At 32.9% G+C, this 20,108-nt stretch overlaps 1 protein-coding gene across 1 annotated transcript; it reads right to left on the reverse strand.

Annotated features, from left to right (window-relative positions):
- Window positions 1-5,747: 5,747 nt before the first annotated feature.
- On the reverse strand, window positions 5,748-17,660 carry LOC130739218 (serine/threonine-protein kinase BLUS1). The gene is made up of 21 exons (XM_057591467.1): window positions 17,458-17,660; window positions 15,156-15,782; window positions 14,191-14,445; window positions 13,813-13,937; window positions 13,657-13,701; window positions 13,455-13,536; window positions 13,300-13,368; window positions 13,050-13,220; window positions 12,901-12,966; window positions 12,622-12,690; window positions 12,379-12,507; window positions 12,178-12,251; window positions 9,450-9,653; window positions 8,897-8,988; window positions 8,680-8,756; window positions 8,252-8,377; window positions 8,128-8,170; window positions 7,990-8,036; window positions 6,737-6,798; window positions 6,601-6,652; window positions 5,748-6,199 (listed from the first exon to the last, which is right to left on the reverse strand). The coding sequence occupies exons 2-21, from the start codon at window positions 15,321-15,323 to the stop codon at window positions 6,155-6,157; spliced, it is 2,001 nt and encodes a 666-aa protein (XP_057447450.1). The 5' UTR covers window positions 15,324-15,782; window positions 17,458-17,660; the 3' UTR covers window positions 5,748-6,154.
- Between the last annotated feature and the right edge of the window lie 2,448 nt (window positions 17,661-20,108).

Raw genomic sequence — 20,108 nt, forward strand, 5'->3', positions numbered from 1 at the left:
TACAAATAAATTTTTTATTTGTTTGCATATCAATAATAGGTGAATCATAATCAATAGTTATGTGGCATCAAATGATTGGATGTCAAAGTAAATTCCGCTCACATTGAATATCCATTAAACTCTTAATTTAAAGTAAATAAAAAAAAGTATATTGTTCTAAGTACCAATTCTATGCTTCTCTTTTTTACGTGTCATCTTCTCCATCAACTCTACAAAAATTGGTTCCACACAAATTTGGAGCCTAAACTATTATGATAAATTGATTCAAATAATAATTAATGAATTTCCACACATTGGTTTATTTCAAATAAATTTATGAGCTGATAATTTTTTTTTAATTTTTTTGAAAGGAAAAACTGTTTTATTTAAAATCATTGAAATTTTTTAAATCTAAAGGGAATCCATTTATTTAAATTTTTATTACTAGTGTTTTTTACCCGCGCGTTGCACGGGGAATATGTCTATTCTATTTGAAACATCAATCAATATTTTAAATTATAAAAAATGTAAGATACTAAGAATGTAAGAACAATCATAATAAAGATGTAGATATTTAAAGAGCATAAATTCATACACTTAATTCTAGTGCTTTGTAAGCATATACTGAATTAACTGATATAAAGTGGTCAAAAAGATAAACTATTATTAAGACTTATTTTGGCTTCCAGATGTTGCATAGAAATTATATCAAAACTTATTTCTCTATGCTCGTTCCCCTCCTATGAACTTTTAATTCTTTAAACATAAATAAATATAAATTATATATGTACTAATGTTTTCTAATCTCCACAAAATAAATTTATCATCAAATTGAGAGTTGCCCAAAAATAAAAACATGATATTGTGTTATATAGTATAGAAATTATATCAAAACTTATTTCTCTATTAAATTTTTCATGCTTGTTCCCCTTGTATGAACTTTTAATTCTTTAAACATAAATAAATATAAATTATATATGTACTAATATTTTCTAATCTCTGCACAAATATTTTTATCATCGAATTATCAAACAGTTAATTATATTTACATCTAAAGTTGGTTTTAAAAACTAAAAAAGTATTGAAATGATATTAAAATTAATTTTTATGTTAGTTTTAACATGGAATTATTTGTATGCGAATATATTAATAGTTCTCTAGTCGTCGTACGACACATAATTTTAAATGTTACACTGAGATTAATTTATGGAGCATAAGCCATAAATTACATACATGGAAGTGAAGAGAGATTTCCCATGACATAATTCACTTTCAAGCAGTGGCGGAGGTACATGGGTGACTTGTCCATGCTCACATGAATTTTAGGAATGTCTCAAGAAAAAAAATTGAAGCAACGTGAGACTTGAGAAGGAGAGGAGGGAGGGGAAGGTTGAGCTGAGAGGAAGGGGTGATCTCTAAGTTGTTTGCGTTTCTCTTTCAGATTCAGTAGACATTCTTTTGAACCTCTGTGTTATCCACTAACAATTGAAATTAGAAATAGATATTAGGGTCTTGTTACACATGGGCCTTTTTTATTAGACGTGAAAGCTACTGGGCTACACTTTTTTTGACATTAGAGTTGCACCTCTTTCCAACATAGTAATAAAAAATATAAAAAAATAGTTTTAACTTATACGAAGCATTTGATAGCATTTTTTTGTGTTAATTTTTAAACAATTCTCTAAAACTATTTGAAATCAATTTGAATCTGTGATATTTAAGGTAAATATAAATTTAACTTCTCAATTAAAATTTGGTAATTATTTAATATCAATTTTTGTAATCTACCATATAATTTTTTTAAATGATATATTTAATTTATAGCGGCTATACCGGTCATACCACGATTCAACTACGATTGATCTAATGAATGGTGAACCAATTCCCTCACCGATTTGATCAACGGTCCAGTTTTATAACCATGTTAATCGGTGTGATTATATGAGATTAAATTTGTGGTTCTTGTGTTTTGCTTGTAAAAAAAGTTATTAAATTATGCACACCAACTGTTTGTAAAATGTCCCCTTTAAGTTTTGGCCTTCAACAAAGGAGTTTTTTCTTAGGTTGGGTACTACTTCATTCTTATTTTGTTTATGTTTTTTGTTTTGCACATTCTTTATTTGATAAAAATTGAAATTTTCTTGCAAATTATGTTCCTTTATATCTTAGTCCCCCCTTTCTAAAATTCATGCCTCCGCCCTACTTTCAAGTCAAATAATATACACCATTAAGCTACCATTTAATAGTTAGATTGTCCTAATATTATGATGCATCACCGACTAATAAACTTGGAAGAAAAGAGCAAAGTTATTCTGACACAAAAACACAATTCACTGAAAATTTGTCTTTAAATCAAAAAGCCTAGATTAAATATAAAATATGATACAGAACCTTATATATTCTACATCTAAAAGAAACTACTCACTACAAATACCATAACAACTTTTCTTTGGACTTTGAGATGAGATCAATCCTCCATTCCCCCAAAACTTTCTTTCACCAGAAAAATAAAGTTTGCAGACCAAAGATCCAACCTAAGGACAATGATGATGATATCATTTAAAAATTATCACAATACTTGACCAGACTCAACTTCCTTAATGCAAAGCAACCGCCATTGAGGAGACAGGCTCATGGAATGAAGCATAATTATCTCATAACAATGAAGAAAAACCTGATACACAAATGAAAAGAAAAACTTATAAGAAAATAAGCATAAACAATAACAACTAAGTTCAACTTTTCAATGAAACAGAAATCTAATGAATAAAGGATTTGAATTTCATCATTTAAGCGTTCTCATCTTATCTCGGCTAGCAAGTTAACTCAAAAGAGAAGGAACATCAATTAATTAGCCTTCATGCATCATAACCAACTTGAAAAGGAATATAATGAATGATTAAACATAAAAGAGATCTTTGATACCGAATATCTGAGTTGAAGCCCCGAAAATCAGCAAGCAGCTCCGAGCATCTGTAACTTGGGGGTCTCCACAATCTAGCATGAATCTCACCAATGAAGTAATCACAATCTAGAAGGGGAAAAACTTATAAAAAATTCTCACATCGAACCTGAATCAGAAACTCACCACTCACACGAACTTAGATTCTTCTTTCTTCTCTTGCCAATTATTGGGTTCCTATAATTTCTTCTCGTTAGGATTTTCTTCCTCCTCCTCAGAAAAGAACAAAGAAATAAAATGAAAACAGAAAATAAGAACCCAAATAAATATGGATAATCTAAAGCAAGAAGAGAAAGATTAGAGAACTGAATACCTTGAAACGCGAGATGTGGATTTGACTCATACAAGAAGACACCGCAAGTTCCTTCTTTTCGAAAAAAAATCCAGGGAAGAAGATGAATTAGTTTCAATTGCAAAATTCAGATAAGGGACATTGGAACAAATATATCAAAAGAAGATGAGGAAAATAATCTAATTACTCAACAACATTTATGTCAAACACTTACACAATTATCACATTACACAATTATCAGCACCAGATGAAGCAAGTTGCATACTCGAGTGATCTTCCTCATTTTTCCTCCATGTCAACCGGTTCACAATAGAGGCATATAGGGAAGAAGATGACTGATGCAGTATTAGTAACGAGTAATCTAGGTAAATCTTAAATAATTAAGACAAATCTTTTAAAATTTTAAAATTTTATGAAAAATTTATCAGATTTAAAATTACCTTTAAAAAATCGGTTTCAAGGTTTGTTATAGAAATAAATTTTAGGTGAAGAAAAAGTTTATTTTTAGAGTATTAATTAAATTTTATGTTATTTTTATTGAATTTTTTGATTTTTATTTAATTAAGGATTTTAAGATAAAATCAAGAAATAAACAACCTAAATCCTAATCAAATCTAAAATTTAAAAAGGTAATAAATAAAGATAGATAAAAACTACAAAAATCTAGCAAATCACAATAAAAACTCATAAAATCCTGAATTAATTAAAAATCCGAAAATTCAACAAAAATACCATAAAAATTAATTAATACTCTAAAAATAAATAATAAGATAAATTAAGATAAAATCATGAAATAAACAACCTAAATCCTAATCAAATCTAAAATTTAAAAAAGGCACTAAATAAATATAGATAAAAACTATCAAAATCTAGCAAATCACAATAAAAACTCATAAAATCCTGAATTAATTAAAAATCCGAAAATTCAATAAAAATACCATAAAAATTAATTAATACTATAAAAATAAATCAAAAATAAATTTAGATAAAATCAAGAAATAAACAACCTAAATCCTAATCAAATCTAAAATTTAAAAAGATATTTTTTATGAGAATTAACCTGAGAATGACACGTGAAATTTTTTTTATGAGAATTAACGTGAGAATGACACGTCACTAAGAATTAACGTGAGAATGACACGTCACTAAATCAGCTTGATAGAAGCTCTTCTTTTCTAATATATATTGATTGATATTGATATTGATGATTGATTGATTGGTATCAATAATATATTTTGGATGCACATCAGGAAATATCTCTTTTTCCTAGTTCAAATAATACCTTTTTTTTTCGAATGCGATTCTATGCTTCTCTTTTTTTTTTTAAGAAATTCCGCAGTGTGGAATTAGATTTTGAAAAATGTGTTTCGCAATTCGCACATTATTATCTGCGGGATATTAAAAATAGCATCGAAAACTTACGTGCAATTTTTTTTCACTGCAAACATAAGTAAGTGAGGAATGCAAAAAACTATTTTCTTAATATACCACAAAAGTGAGAAACGCAAAATTACACACCGTAAAAAGTCTATTTTATTTAACATACTGCAAACATATTACAAACATACTACAAACATAAGTGAGGAATGCAAAAATCTATTTTTTTAACATACCGCAAACATGAGTGTGAGGAATGCAAAATTACACACTATCTTTTCAACATACCGTAAAGATAAATTTTTTTTTAGGGGAAGTTTAACAGTATTGCATTGACCTCCCCTCTAGTTTGCAAAATGCATTGATCTCCCCTCCTTCATAAATCATTTTGAATAATAGAGGAGTACTTAGTGATATAATGATAAATCTTATTGGAAGTCAGTGCAATAATAATAAACCTTGAGGAAGGTTAGTGCAATGTTTTTAATAAAAACTTCAGGGGAGATCAGTGCAATTTGCCCTTTTTTTATCGCAAACATAAGTGAGGAATGCAAAAGTCTTTTTTAACATACTGCAAACAAGTGACGGATGCAAAATTACCCCCGCATTCTTAATCTGCAGTAGTGAAATATGACTTGTGAGGGTTTTTTGGGGAAAAAATTGAAAAGGGGGACAGTACTAAAATTAGTGGGAATGACACCAAAATCAACTCCCTTCTATTTAATTTGAGACCACTCATATATAGTACATCTACATATGTCTATTTCTACAAATTTTACGCTCCAGATATTCAACCTAAACGTTAGTGAGTGTGTTAAGAAATCTCACATTGAGATATGACCAAATAGATGTTTATTCAAGGCAGTGCAACCCTTACCTCTCTGCTAGTTTTTAGTTTTTCGGTGGATCTAGAACTAACTTGAATTCTACCTAGATTTCATCTTAAAACATTTTGAGGGTTTATGAAAACAAAATTCGTATAAATTACTCATTTAGTAAAATCCTCAAGTGATTGCTGATTAACAAGTTCCATTCTCCTTAAAAACACCCTAGTTAGAAGCATCACAAATTCACCATACAGTTGAAATGCATATGCAGACAGAGAGGGCTGAAGTTTTATAGATCACTACCACCACATGAGGTTCAACTATCCATTATAATAGAAATGCAATCCACAGGGAAATTTATTGTCAGCAGTTATCTATAAAACTTTCCAAAATCCATCAACCATTATTACTTATTGTAAACACAAGACAGAGATTGCTAAATTTGGGAGCTAAGAAATTATATGCATTAATCTGAATTCTTAAGGGAAATTTTAGGTAGGGAGATAAGAGAGGTGGTTTAATTACATGATCAATAAATACATTTTAAGGGTGACTCAAGGAATAGCATCTCAAAAATGGGTGTCTGCCGCAAACAAAAGTTAAATACAACTGAGACGTTCCCCCATCCCTCAAGCATGTCGCAAACCATCATTGAATGTTTATCACTGAACGTTAGGTGTTGTTCAAGATCAGAGAAACCTTGATAACGTTCATTTATCACTTTTGACCTTTGTTAACCATACTGTTCAACTGTTTCTCTAGCTGCAAACCAAAAAACTATTCCAAGTAAGCAGAATGACAAAGAAACTTCTCACTGATGAACAGATGCAGCTTTATTAGAAATGAAAAACTATTTTCCCAATATAGGGACTCTACTATTGTTACACATTCCCTTTGTGGACAATAGTGATACAATATTTGAGAAGGAATTCAGTGTAAAAGACAATTGTATAGACAACAAATATTTGTCTCCTCACATTTTTCAACTCTTAGCCACAAAATTGTGCTTTTCTTATTTATTCTTTCTATCAAATTCACATTTCTTATATCCGGGTTCCTAACAGACTGACTAAAGTAAGAGCAAAATAAGGTTAAAAACCATACATAGCATCACTACCAATTAGGGGTAACTAGAGATGTATAACAGACCCAGATTAACATACCTGAACATTTTTCATTTTTTGCCTTTGCAATTCCTCTACAAGGCTCCCAATGCTGACACAAGAGTTGCAAATAAGATATATGCAGAATTTAATCTTACAGATCAAGAATCAGAAATTTAGCTATATATCTATATACCTCTGTTGGAGTTGAATCACCTGAAAATGCAGCTCTCTCTCCCTAGTTGTTGCAGGTGGTACCTGCAAGTCACACAAGTATGAGGCTGTTTAATAAAAAGTAAGAGGAGTGGCATTCTCCTGTAATAGTAAACAAAATATTCCTTAACACCCTCTTCCTGCCAAAAAGTAAAAGGACTAAATGGCTCTTTTTATCATTAAGTTTCCTCATAATATTTTATTTCATCCCCTGAATTATTCCAACCATTGTTCTGAAATCCAAAAGGTCAAATTCCTTTGAATTTTCTTATCCCTTTGAGCAAATGTTTTACTGCTGGGCATGTAAAGTTTAACTAACAACAACAAATTATCCTGCTAGAGGAGGTCAGCTACGCGCATAATGTGCAATCATAAATCATATCAACCACTTTAACCTAAATCTTTCTTAATAGTTTGATATATAGTTTTTCTAGATCTCTTTAGGCGCAACCCAAAAAAAGAATGAAAAAAAAAAGAAAAAAGATGGAAATCATTTTCTCTTAAAAGATATAATCCTTATGTAATATAGGTTATAAACTACAAATAAAAAATTTATCCAACACTGATTCATGTTTGACAAAATAGTTATTAATTTATCAATTTAGTACAGAGAAAGAGCAATGGTAAAGGACAGAGGGTATTGAAGATGTAGCGGTGAACAAATACCTTAGTAGCATTCTTTTACTTATCTCTCTAAAAGTAACATATCAAGCAAGTTCACCTGATAAAGTCTACTTTTGGATGGATGCTCATTACTTTAATTCTTGATGAAATAGTTCACCAGACATTTCAATTTTTATTTTCTTGCTCGAGTCCAAACTAGAGTGAATGAAAAATCAACAATATTTCTTTTTCCTTTTTATATTGTGGTCTATGAACTCGGCCACTGGGGTAAGGAGGGGGATGATAGACTAAAGTTCAGGTAAGGGACTTGGTGTCGTTTCAATAATGGCTGGGTAAATGACAGTTTCAATTTTAAGAAGTTGCATCCAAACTTAAGGACTATGACTATATATGGGATGTGCTAACATGCGTGTCATAAACAAATCATAACATCAAGCAACAGTAACATCATTATGTTACAACATCCGTAGTTATGATCTAAGAAATTTACAAACTACAACAATCAATGCATCACATCATTGAAGAAAAGGTATGATTAGAGAAACATTTCTTTCTAGCATAACATAATGTTAGAGGTTCTAAAAGCAGCTAAGTAAAAGGGTAGTAATTTACCTGCAAAGGATCAACTGCCCCTGCCTCTACTGATTCTGTATTCTTTCCTTTAACAAGTTAAGAAAAGCAAATCAAACAAACTAGATTTGCCAGTTTTAAGGGGTAATATGCATTAAAAAAGAAGGTGAGAAGCATTACCACAAGATTGCTCTGCATACTTTATTAATTTAGTAATTTCTTCCTGTTAAACCCATTGGAGAATAAAGTTATGCCTTTGACTTGTCATTTAATAGAAACTTTAAGAAGTACAACAAAGGCCTACCCTCTGTAAATTGTTATGTTGCAAGATGCACTGAAGTGATGGAAGAATGGTGGAAGCCATGGAGTTCTGATTAGGGGGACTACTAGGACATCCACCAAACGGGCCAGAATTGCAGTTTGAAGGACCCTGAATGAGTTAAAGAAATGGCAATGGTTACAAAGCCATTGCCTAAAACATAAATAACCTAAGTTCCATCCTCACTATTAATGAAGTTAAACATCAAAGCACACATAAACCAAACCATAATTTTCATACTATCATGTGGTAAAAAACTGGTAGTACAGATTTTAATAATCTACATATAATGAGACCTTCAGGTCTCAGACAAAGGACTGTACCATTTGATGATTCAGCACAAAACGAAAGGTTGTTTAAGGTCGCAAGCCTAGTGGGGGAAAAATAAAAAAGATAATCTAGTAAACACATACCATTGGACTAATATCTGCTGATGTGACCTTAAACCGCCCCCTGCGCTGGACAATTGCTCCTTCTGATGTGTCATCAACTGCATATAGAAAAAAGATTTGAAATAACCCTAGGTGTTTAATTTAAGATAAAAAAATGTAAAAATCTAGTTGATATGAGAGAAGAAATTGATTATGATGATCAAAACACCAATCACGTTAACAAGGAAAATATGCATACCCGGTTGAAGATTGTTGGTATCTCTTTTCTGCCGATATAACAGCGGACCACTATGATTCCGTTCAGAAGAATACTTTGTTTGTAGATAATCCCTTTTAAGATACACAAAAGATATAATATCACACTAATGCTGAAATTCCCATTTGTTACAAAAATAGGCAGCAATAGTAAAGCAACAAAAATATCTACTAGATAAAGAAATAGTCCAAATTCTCAGTCCCATTTGTTACAAGATTAAGCTTTCAGCAATACCAATTTTTCATAAATTTCCAATCGCATTTCATTTTATAATATAAGTCAACCAATGCTATCACACAATGTGTTAATGAAAATTCCCAGAAATAAGAGTGGCAAAGACAGGCGCAAAAAAAAAGTGCCCAACAATACATTGCTAGAAAAATTACAATCAGACATTTGCTTGAGCCAACTTAAAAATCCTTTAAACAAAAGAACTCATTTCTAAGAAACTATCTGTAGAAGTTCCACTAGTAAGTCCAGAAGAAACAAAAGAAAAATGAAGCAATTTTTTTTACTGTTAACCAAAATAACTTACCTGTCCCCATCAGTAACAACCTTTTTGTGAAGAAAATTATCATGCTGCAGAGGACCACTTGAAAACTTTTTATTCTGAGTTATAGCATTTTGTTGTGGCGAACTACTAGGCCCAGAACTTTCATTATCAATTTTTCCATAATCATGATCCAAATCTCTCGGACTAGTATTATTGACATCATCCTCACCAACATCAAAACAACCTCTGCATAAATAATAACACATCAAAATGATAAAATATTCACTCGTATAAACTGAAATGCTAAAGCAGTACATAATTATAGAAAACATAAGAATTGAAGTTAGCCGCCCATAAAAACGTTTCAATTGACAATTGAATTTATATATCTCATTTTCCATTTCAATTTTTTTTTCCTTTTATTTAATTCTTCATCGTTTATACAGGGAAAAAACATAGTATGGAATATTATATTTCTAAAGAAGAATGTATAAATTGATGAGAAAGAATATTGCACAAGCTTCAGAGGAGATTTTTTATATAGATCATGAATGGGAAAAATAATTAACACATTATATACTCAGATTTAATAAATTAATATGAGGATCAACAAAGGGTAAGGACTCAAGTAGTTTTTTACGTACTTTACTATAATCACTAAATAAGATATAATGCAAAAAAAAAAATTAACTAGTTATAATTTAACAGAGTGTCCACTTAAAGTTATCACCGAATATCGCCTTCCTATTGTACCTTTGTGTCTGCCTTGTCTTTTGTTACCATACCTAAGACTGTTCAGGAAGCACATTCCCATCCTAGATGGCGACAAGCTATGCTTGATGAGATGACGGCCTTGGAGGCCAATCATACGTGGACACTTCTTCCACTTCCCTCTGGTAAATCTACAGGTGGATGTCGCTGGGTCTTTACAATTAAGGTTGGCCCCGATGGACAGGTGGCCCACTTAAAGGCCTGATTCGTGGCCAAAGGACACTCAGATCTATGGTCTGAATTATGGTGACACCTTTTCTCCCGTTGCTAAGATGGCATCTGTTCATTTGTTTTTAGCCATAGCTGCCATTCGACATTGGCTGTTGCATCAACTTGATATTAAGAACGCTTTCTAACATGGTGACTTGGAGGAGGAGATTTATATGGAGCAACCACCTGGGGTTTGTTGCTCAGGGGGGGTCAGGTAAGGTTTGTCGGTTGAAGAAATCTTTATATGGTTTGAAGCAATCACCTCAAGCATGGTTTGGGAAGTTTAGCAAAGTCATTCAGGAGTTTGGCATGATTCGCTGTGAAGCAGATCACTCGGTGTTTCTTAAATGCTCATCATCTTATCAATTTATATATCTTGTGGTGTATGTGGACGATATTGTCATTAAAGGTGATGGTCAAAAAGGCATTGAGGAGTTGAAACAACACTTTTTCGAGCATTTTCAAACTAAAGATCTTGGTCAGCTACGATACTTTCTTGGGACAGAGGTGGATTAATCAAAGGCAGGTATTGCTATCTCTCAAAGGAAAGATGTTCTTGATATTCTAGAAGAAACTGGAATGCTTGACTGTAAACCTGTTGACACACCTATGGACCCCAATGTGAAGCTTCTTCCTAATCAGGGGGAGCCATATCCTGATCCAGGGAGGTACAGGAGGTTAGTTGGGAAGTAGAATTATCTAACAATGACTAGACCTGACATTGCCTTTCAGTCAGCGTTGTGAGCCAGTTCCTTAATTCACCATGCGATAGTCATCGGAATGCAGTCACTCGGATCCTAAGATACATTAAAGGATCACCTGAAAGGGGCTAGTTTACACGGACAAAGGTCATACTAATGTCTTTGCATATGCTGATGCAGACTGAGTAGGTGATGTTAATGACAGGAGGTCCACTACAGGTTATTGTGTTCTTATTGGAGGAAATCTAATTTCTTGGAAAAGCAAGAAGCGAACAGTTGTTGCAAGGTCTAGTACAGAAGCAGAGTATCGTGCTATGGCTAACGCTACGTGTGAATTGTTGTGGTTACAGAACTTGTTTCGGGAGTTGAAGTTTTACGAGATCGGGCCTTTGGAGCTTGCTTGTGACAATCAATCAGCTTTGTATCTTTACTCAAATCCAATTTTTCATGAAAGGACCAAACATGCAGGAGTCGATTGTCATTTCATCAGGGACAAGATCCTCTCGGGCATAATTAAGACTTCCTATGTTCAGTCTAATGATCAACTTGCAGATATGTTAACTAAGAGCCTGTTTGGTTTTCAGTTGGGTGAATGTGAAAGCACATTCACTCAACCCAACAAGTGCATTCCGTTGGCTGAATGTGCATTGGAAATCGTGATCTCGAATTCCAATGCTTCAAACAGACTTCCTAACTGAAAACCAAACAGGCACTTAGTCTTTACGGGGTCCTAGGATAACATACATATGTAACAAGCTGAATGCATTTGATATTTATGCTCCAGCTTGAGGGGGAGTGTTGAATATTTGTTTAGATTGACTCATAGAAATAGATATAAGGTTTAGATATAGTTTCTCTATATTAGATTAATATCTAGTCCCTCTATTTTAGATTACTATCTATTAAGATAGAGATAGATTTAGTTTTTGTCTCCTATAATGTCTATAAATTGTGCAAGAGTGTTGATGCAATAGTAAGAGATATATATTATATCGGATTCAACTATATCATCACCCGAAGGTTACACCAAAACTTCAAAAGGATTGAAATAGAGGAAGAGGAAAGGGAAAAAATGGAAAAAATCATACTTAAGTGCTTGAAGAGGTTTACTAGGAAATGAAGCAAGTGAACTCTCTAAATCCTTAAGATTGTTGAATCCATCCTGAAATAAGATGTAATGTAAATGCTATAAATACAGGCATACCCAGTATACTTTGTTCATAAAAAAAGTAAAGTGAAGATTCAAAGAATGTATGAGATAATTTTAGGAATTAAGACAAGAACAGTACCTCCTTGTCCAATGTGGGTGCACCATCAGAATTATTAGCTGCTAAAGGAGATAGCCCCACTGCTGGAACCATGAAGCATTCAGATATCTCTTTTGGCTCTTCTGCATTTGATATGTCGGCATCTTGAATCTGTTGCCAACAATAAAATGTCCACAAGGAGAAAGATGTCCATGCCCAGTTATGCCTAATTTTCCACCTTATTAAATAAATAAACAGACAAAGCAGGAATGTGAAAATACTTACGAGAGCAGCTTGGCTTTTCAAATCTTCCAGGTTAAAATTCCATGCACTAATTCCTCGAATATATTCTTTCTGTTCATGAAAGAGTTGCAGCATCAAATATAGTATATTCATAAATCTCCAACATGGCATTCATAGAATGCGGATAGGGAGATACAGTAAAATGGCATGTATTTAATGTTTGATATAATGAGACCACACACGTTATAATGACCACCATGCATGTACCATACAAAAAGCAAGTAATTACTATTTACTACACAGAAATTAAAATCAACATACCTGAGATAACTGTTCCTTATCCTCATATAGAGCCTTGTTCTGCATCAATAAATCTGCTTCTTTAGCCTGAAATGCAAGGACAAAGGAATGGTAGCAATACCCAAACAATTTTTACACGGTACAGGAGAATGCGGAAATTAACAGCAAACCTTCAGCATTCTAAAACGATCTCCTAATGGAGCAAGGCCTTCAAGAATGGTTCGGGCAAGATATTCAGTGCCACGTGCATGTTTGAAGAAGTGGTGCTTTAAAAGCTTTTCTGAGCTTGGACGCTTCTTTGGGTCTTTCACTAAGCAGGTGGCAACCAACTCTTTGAAAGACTGGGAAAGAAGAACATTTCATATAAAAACATCCTTTTTATGTAAAGACGCTACAAAGTGATGAGTGAACACCACAAACCTTTGAAAATCTCTTGTCTCTTTCATAATCAAGACCTGGAGGGGCATTTTGTAATGTCATGAGCAAAACCTGCATCCAGAAAAATGAGTGAAAGAATTAACCTCTGAGCTCCCAGAAATAAACAGAGAATTATAATCAGCAGACAAGTACATTACTTTCATTGGTGGATACTTGGAAAATGGGGCATGACCATGAGCAAGTTCAAGGGCTGTTATGCCAAATGACCATATATCTGCTCTGTTTATAGGTAAGAGTATGATGAAACCCAGCAAATTGTAAGATACCAGGTAGAATATTAAATAAATAACTAAAGCAAACTTTTTGTTTTGTGTGGTGGGGGAGGGGGGTGATGCTCACTTAAAATCATATCCATGTAATTGCTGCATAACTTCAGGAGCCATCCTGTGGAGAATACACACAAACCATAGTTTTAACCGTCACACTCATATGGTAGCCAGATATCATGTGAAAACCTACAATGAAGGTGTGAGGTTCAATAAATAGAAATGGTACCAGCAAGGTGTTCCCACAAAAGTATTTCTTGAACGTTGCCTATCTCCAGCATCAAACATACACGCTGACACTCCAAAGTCAGCTAGTTTGATTGACCCATTAGAATCAAGCAAAATATTCCCAGACTGCACAGTTAAAAAATTGTTCAAAGAGGAGAAAGGAGAAGACCGGAACTGAGTTAAAAAATCCATGGATGTGAAAAGAAATTAATTTCTGGAATCAGATACAGCTTCACAAGCCCCACAAAAGCAGAAAACTGAGTGCTTCTAAAATCATTCAAACAGACAACTCTGACTGTCAGATTCTCAATAGTCAATATTAAGAGAGTGCATGTCTTCTAAAAAAGGAACATATATTTGTCAAGATGTAGCACAATACCTTAACATCTCTGTGTATGTGGCCATGGGCATGAAGATAGACAAGAGCTCTGAGAACCTCGCGCAATAAAGTAGCAATAACAGGCTCTTCAAAACCCTCAGGAAAGGCAGATTTCATTATATGAAGGCAAGATCCCCCGGCCATATATGGCATCACAACCCAAAGATTATGTCCAGCAGTAAAAGAGCAATGTGCTCGTAAAACATTTGGATGGTCAATCAAACTCATTGTCTGTACCTCCCTCCGAATGCCATCCTACATAATTTGCACAGCTACCATTAAAAATGTATCCAATGTGATAGCAATGGAGTACACAATCTCTCATATGATCATATAAGTTATTATAAAAAAATGAATTAATTATTGAGATTTAGGGGTAAATGGTCTATCTTTAAACTTGATACATAACAGGGAATAATGGCGTCATATAACGGGTCCACATACTGAAAAAATGCATTGCTATAGTTTAATGTAACTAATTATAAAAATTACCCTTGTATTGAAGTTAATGAAGTCAACACATACTAATTCAAAAGACATAAATAGTGAACAGCTGTACAGGAACAAATACATGATTTAGCACCATATAGCGTAATAATGAGAGAACTAGTCATTCATACATTTTTTTAAGACTTTGACTTCAAGCATGTAGCAACACAATTCAAGTGCAAAGGACAGTGCAGTAAAATATGAAAACAATATAATGATGCTATATGCATGGTTAGCTTAATCAAGGATGATTAAATTCAACAGCCTTGCAGATAAAGAGGCTCATTACATAGCAGCATAGCAAGCTCAAACAGAGATCTCTTAACTAAAACCACATAATTTCACACCTTAGAAAATAAAATGATTAATCATCTGAAAAAATATCAATCGAATATGAAATGAAATTTATGACACACGGAGGAAATTTAAACAGTGATCATTATATTACATACTGTACAAGGGATTAGTCTACATACCAAATCATTATTGCACTTTTCAAGATCAAGAACCTTGATGGCCACTATCTCATTGAGTGGAATGCAGAGAGCCCTGTACACCGAGGCACTAACGCCTTCACCAACTTCTTCATATAACTTGTAATCTGTTGCGCTGAGAGGAAATCTTTTTTCCAAACTATACTCCATTTTTCTTCTTATACCATAACATTCACACTTTTATTTAAATACACCACTGAACATAAATATATACTAGGAAATGCTATAATTCTTTGACCTTGATAGCATTTCCCCTTCTCTTAAACCAAACTCGAGAGCGCATCCAACAACTATACTAAAATGTTTTTATTACTTTTCCTAAGGATGTTTCCTTTCAACACCAATAACAATGTAACTTAATGTTACAAATCAATATTCACAAGCTTGAACTTCGAGCACAGTCAGCCACTAATTAGCCAGCTTGGTGTAACAAATCAAACAGGCACTATTACAGGTTACACAACTGAAATACACGAGATAAGAACAAGAGGTATTGAATCAGTACTGCACGTGATGCATTGGGGAAGAGAGCATCATATCAATCTTCAATATCGGCAGCAAAGGTGACAAAAGAGAGATTCACTATTCAAGAAAACTAAACAGTTGTCCCTGTAAATTAAAAATAATGCACAATAGAATTAGGAGAGAACCATAAATTGATGTAAAATAACAGAAAATGATACCATTTCCTACACAGGTATATGCACAAGCATGTATTCACATAAAGAAAATTAATAACAATGCACAGAATCAATAAAATGGTCTCTGTATCCAGCTTTATGTTAAGGAGCAATGGAGCATTATTAAGTCCTTGGGAAATTCTTGAGCATTCAGAGAGTTTTTTGTAGTATACTGTAGCGACAAAAGCAGAGGATATATGCTTCTTAATGCAGTCCAAGAATTAGAATACATAGTCTTAGCTTGAGTGTGTTGCCAACAAAGCAATCCAAGCTTCTCATTTTGGTCCATAGAAATCTATCTCACATGGTCTTGCTACCTTCTAAGTCTCTTTGCATGTCATGAAGGTGCGTAATTTCTCTCATGTGCACTTTAGGAGGACCACTGGGTAGGAAGGGAATGAGCATTTTAGATATGCTTTCCCATGACTCTATTGTCTCCTTAAGTAACTCTCCTATCCACAACTTATATCCTGTTCAAGATTCAATGATTTCACTAAACTTTCCATTTTTATAAAACGAGAGGGAAATTTCAGCATCTGGAGCTACTTTTAGGTCTTCTTGACTCAATTACCGTCTTCTAATCATAAAATTCCCTGCACATTTCTAGGGCGTGTCTGTGCAAAACACTTTTCCAACTCTTAACACAGGTTTGAGAAAAGCTACTTTCCTTATTGATAAACCGCTCGGGAAGTTCAAAGCTCCCTCTAAGGTCATCTCTTTTCCTCGGATTGCAGTGCTTAACATAATTAATTCAAATGACATATTGTAAGTTCATAGGTTGCACAATGCTCTTTCCCCTCATATGTGTATTATGTGCAGTGCCCACTTAGAATCATTGCCACATTTGTTCTTACACTGTTCCAAAGCTATTTCTCTATCATCCAGATTTCTTGACATCCTCTAGTGCTGCAAAGTATTTCCTAGGAGCATATCAAATCAAATTTTGCAACAAGCCTTGAAAACAAAAGTCTTTTAGATCCCATAAACTGCAAGCCATAATTATCAGTAAAACTTTTATCTATGCAATAATACACCTCTCTTCAATCTTTTCCATTACCAACTTAAAAAGTCTGCCATTATAACGATACCGCAAACTAAACTAAATCACATAAAAAAATTCACCTTTCTACCATGCAAAATCCACCTAGAAACCAATGAATGGCAGTGTTAGAAATGGACTGTTTCATTAATTTGGATACACAATCCAATTACAGATATGCATAATAAACCTAATAAATTGAAAACCCCCAGAGAATCCTCCGATTCCGAAAAGCAAAATCTTCACAAAAATCACATCTTCAATTGCAACAACTCATTGATTCAGCATAGCAAATACACGATTCATCATCATAGCCCCATCCACACACACACACACAAAAAAAAGAAAAAAAATTCGGCCACCCAAAATCACAAACCTCAAAAAAATCGAAAATTGATAATCGCATTTGATCAACAAAACCCATGAAGACAAGAACAAATAAGAGATACCCAGAAACAAAAAACAAAAAAGATAGTTCCTTTGAGGTGAAAAATGATGGATTGAGATAAGAAAAAGAGGGAATTGAAGATAGGGTTTGTGAAGAAGAAGAAGAAGAAGCGCTTACTTGAATCTGACGAAGTCAGAATGAGTCACTGAGAAATCAAAGCGATACCGATTCAGCTGGCGATGATGTCGTTGTTGTTGTTGGGGTTCAATTTTCTTCTCATCAACTTGGATTTTCAACTCTGTCTTCAACTCTCTCTCTCTCTCTCTCTCTCTCTCTCTCTCTATGAACTAGCTTGTGTTCCTGTGCCAAACAACACTTCAACCTTGATTCAATCTCACTGGTCTTTTTTTCTTTTTCAGACAAAATTTAACCAAAATAAATATTAATTTAGCATACAATAATTATTTTTTTATTTCATTCGTTTATGGAAAAATAATAATCTTGGAGAAAATTACTTATTTTGGATTTTGTCATTCTTTTTACACATACATCCAATTTTTTCTATCATTAAAAATCAAAATTTTAGTTTAATTTAAATGTAATTAGTGTGTAACTTTTTTATTTCGGTTTCTTAATTATATTTACACCCGACAACTTTTTTTACTTCTCTTGAGATTCAAAAATCATATTAACTTATTAAGTGAGTATGTCTCTTCTAATAAATTAGTTTTCATCATCCGCTCATAGATTTAGCATTTGACTAAATGCTTAAGGAGCACATATATTTACGAACCGTGACATATTAGTGTGAGTACATACAAGTACTACTCTATTTATTTTCTTGAGCGATAGAAATTAGGGGTATAGTTGGATTGAGTTTGTTCAGATTTATGGTGTTTAAATGTCTAAACTAATCAAATAAGTTTAGTTTGAGTTGGTTTAAAATTCCTGATTTTTGTTTCTGGTCAGGACCAAACTAATCTTATTTTAATGGGTTGGTCCAGTTTGGGTAATCGGGTTCAGAATAAAATAATATCATTTCATAATTTGTATGAAATTTATTTTAAAAAAAAGTGAAAAATTATAAGAATATAAAAACTTCATGTAATCTAACATCTTAAATGACCAAAATATTTTATATCATTCAAGATAAACAAACTAAGACCAACATCTCCAAAATAAATATAAACAAGGTAAAAAAACTCATAAGTAACTCAGGCCTTAAAACAAATATTAACTTAGGTCTTAAAGTATCAATACTCTCCAAATTTATATTAAAACAAAATAAGAAGTAAAATATTAATCAACAGCTAGCTAATAGTAGTGAACATGTCCTCCAAAATAGTAAATGTAATGACTCGAACTCCTGGGTTGAATGGTAAAATAAAAAAAGGTGTCATTGATTTGATTTTGATTCATCGGGTATTCAATCTTTAAATGTGATACTCTTAAAAATATAAACCGACTTAATGATCAAACTCATCATAATGTGTTTTGTTCGGTTTGGATTAATCGGATTCATCAAATCATACCTGCTTATACCCGAATAGACACAATGGTGTGGCCTGCCATGAGATTTTGGATATGTAGGTGAATTTATCGGCAATTATTCGTTTTTTTATAATAAAATCACCATAATAACCCCAAGGGCAGACAATAATAACTAGAAAACATAAAATACCCCACAAGTTTAGATCTAAGCATAATACACTGAATAATTGAACAAGCCCCATCAATAAGTGAACAAGATTATTTCAAGTCCTTAATACCCCGAATTGAAGTTGAATGGGGATTAAAAATCAAATTGTTAAAATTGCATAAGCAACATAATTTATGACAGTACATACTTGACGAAAGTTTGTTTTTATCCATTAACTCTGTAAATTACTCAATTGCCACTTGACCATATTACCAACTCCCAGGCGTTACAGAAAATTTGGCAAACATGCATGACCTACGACTGAATTCTATGTATTCATGGTCATATATTGACATCATCGTTTGAATAGTTACCATAATGAAACATAGAACCATTACGTAGTGATTGCCAAACAAAAGACATGCTCATAATCCTACACATGTCCTGGTCTAAACAACACCACCCTCTTGGCTTTAGAGAAAGACAAGACTTCAAGTCCAAACACTAGTGGAAACTAAACACAGTTCCTTGTTCACTAGATCAAAGACCCTTATAGCATTCAAGTAGACAAGTAGTGTTGTTCTCAACAACTTTCCCATATTGTAAAAAGTAATTAGGTGCATGGTTAGATAAACACTATTAATTTTATAATAATACTTATATGTACATTTTATTTTTTAAGGTTGGAAAACATTTTATTTAAAGGGAGGTGTTTTTTTTTTCGAGTAATGATTTGCGGACCCTTATACTGCATAAGGCCTGAAAAAACTTCTCTTGTTCCGGCCCATGGATAACAATCCACAACATAAAATGGGTGCAAGCGAGAATTCTCCCTTTTGTGTGTGTATTGGGCTTCTAAAATAGTCAAATAGTATTGTATCATCATACTCAATCCGAAACATCATATCTGAAAAATCACATATAAAGACTTGACATTAAAATTAAATATTTTAACATTATAAAGAAAACAAGTGTAAAAATTGATTCATTCTAAAAAATACAAACAATCAGGGTATTATTATAAAAAAAATTAGTCATTTGTTCAAATAAATGAGTGATATAATAAGTGATGCGATAAAAAATGCAGTAAAAAGTTGTCAAGAAATGAGATAGAAGAATTGAAAAGTGAATGTATCAAATTAAAACACATGTGGAGCCATGTTATGTTAGGGGATTTTCCGGTAAATGC

The sequence above is a fragment of the Lotus japonicus genome, chromosome 2 (genome assembly GCF_012489685.1).
Source record: "Lotus japonicus ecotype B-129 chromosome 2, LjGifu_v1.2".
Lineage (NCBI taxonomy): Eukaryota > Viridiplantae > Streptophyta > Magnoliopsida > Fabales > Fabaceae > Lotus > Lotus japonicus.

Excerpts from the sequence above, each read along its gene's own strand:
- LOC130739218 (XM_057591467.1), bottom strand. The coding sequence starts at position 15,323 with ATGGAGTATAGTTTGGAAAAAAGATTTCCTCTCAGCGCAACAGATTAC. Across the intron at positions 13,369-13,454 it reads CCAAGTATCCACCAATGAAA|GTTTTGCTCATGACATTACA; the intron begins GTAATGTACTTG and ends TTCTGGATGCAG. Across the intron at positions 9,654-12,177 it reads AAACCTCTTCAAGCACTTAA|AGGTTGTTTTGATGTTGGTG; the intron begins GTATGATTTTTT and ends TTATTTATGCAG.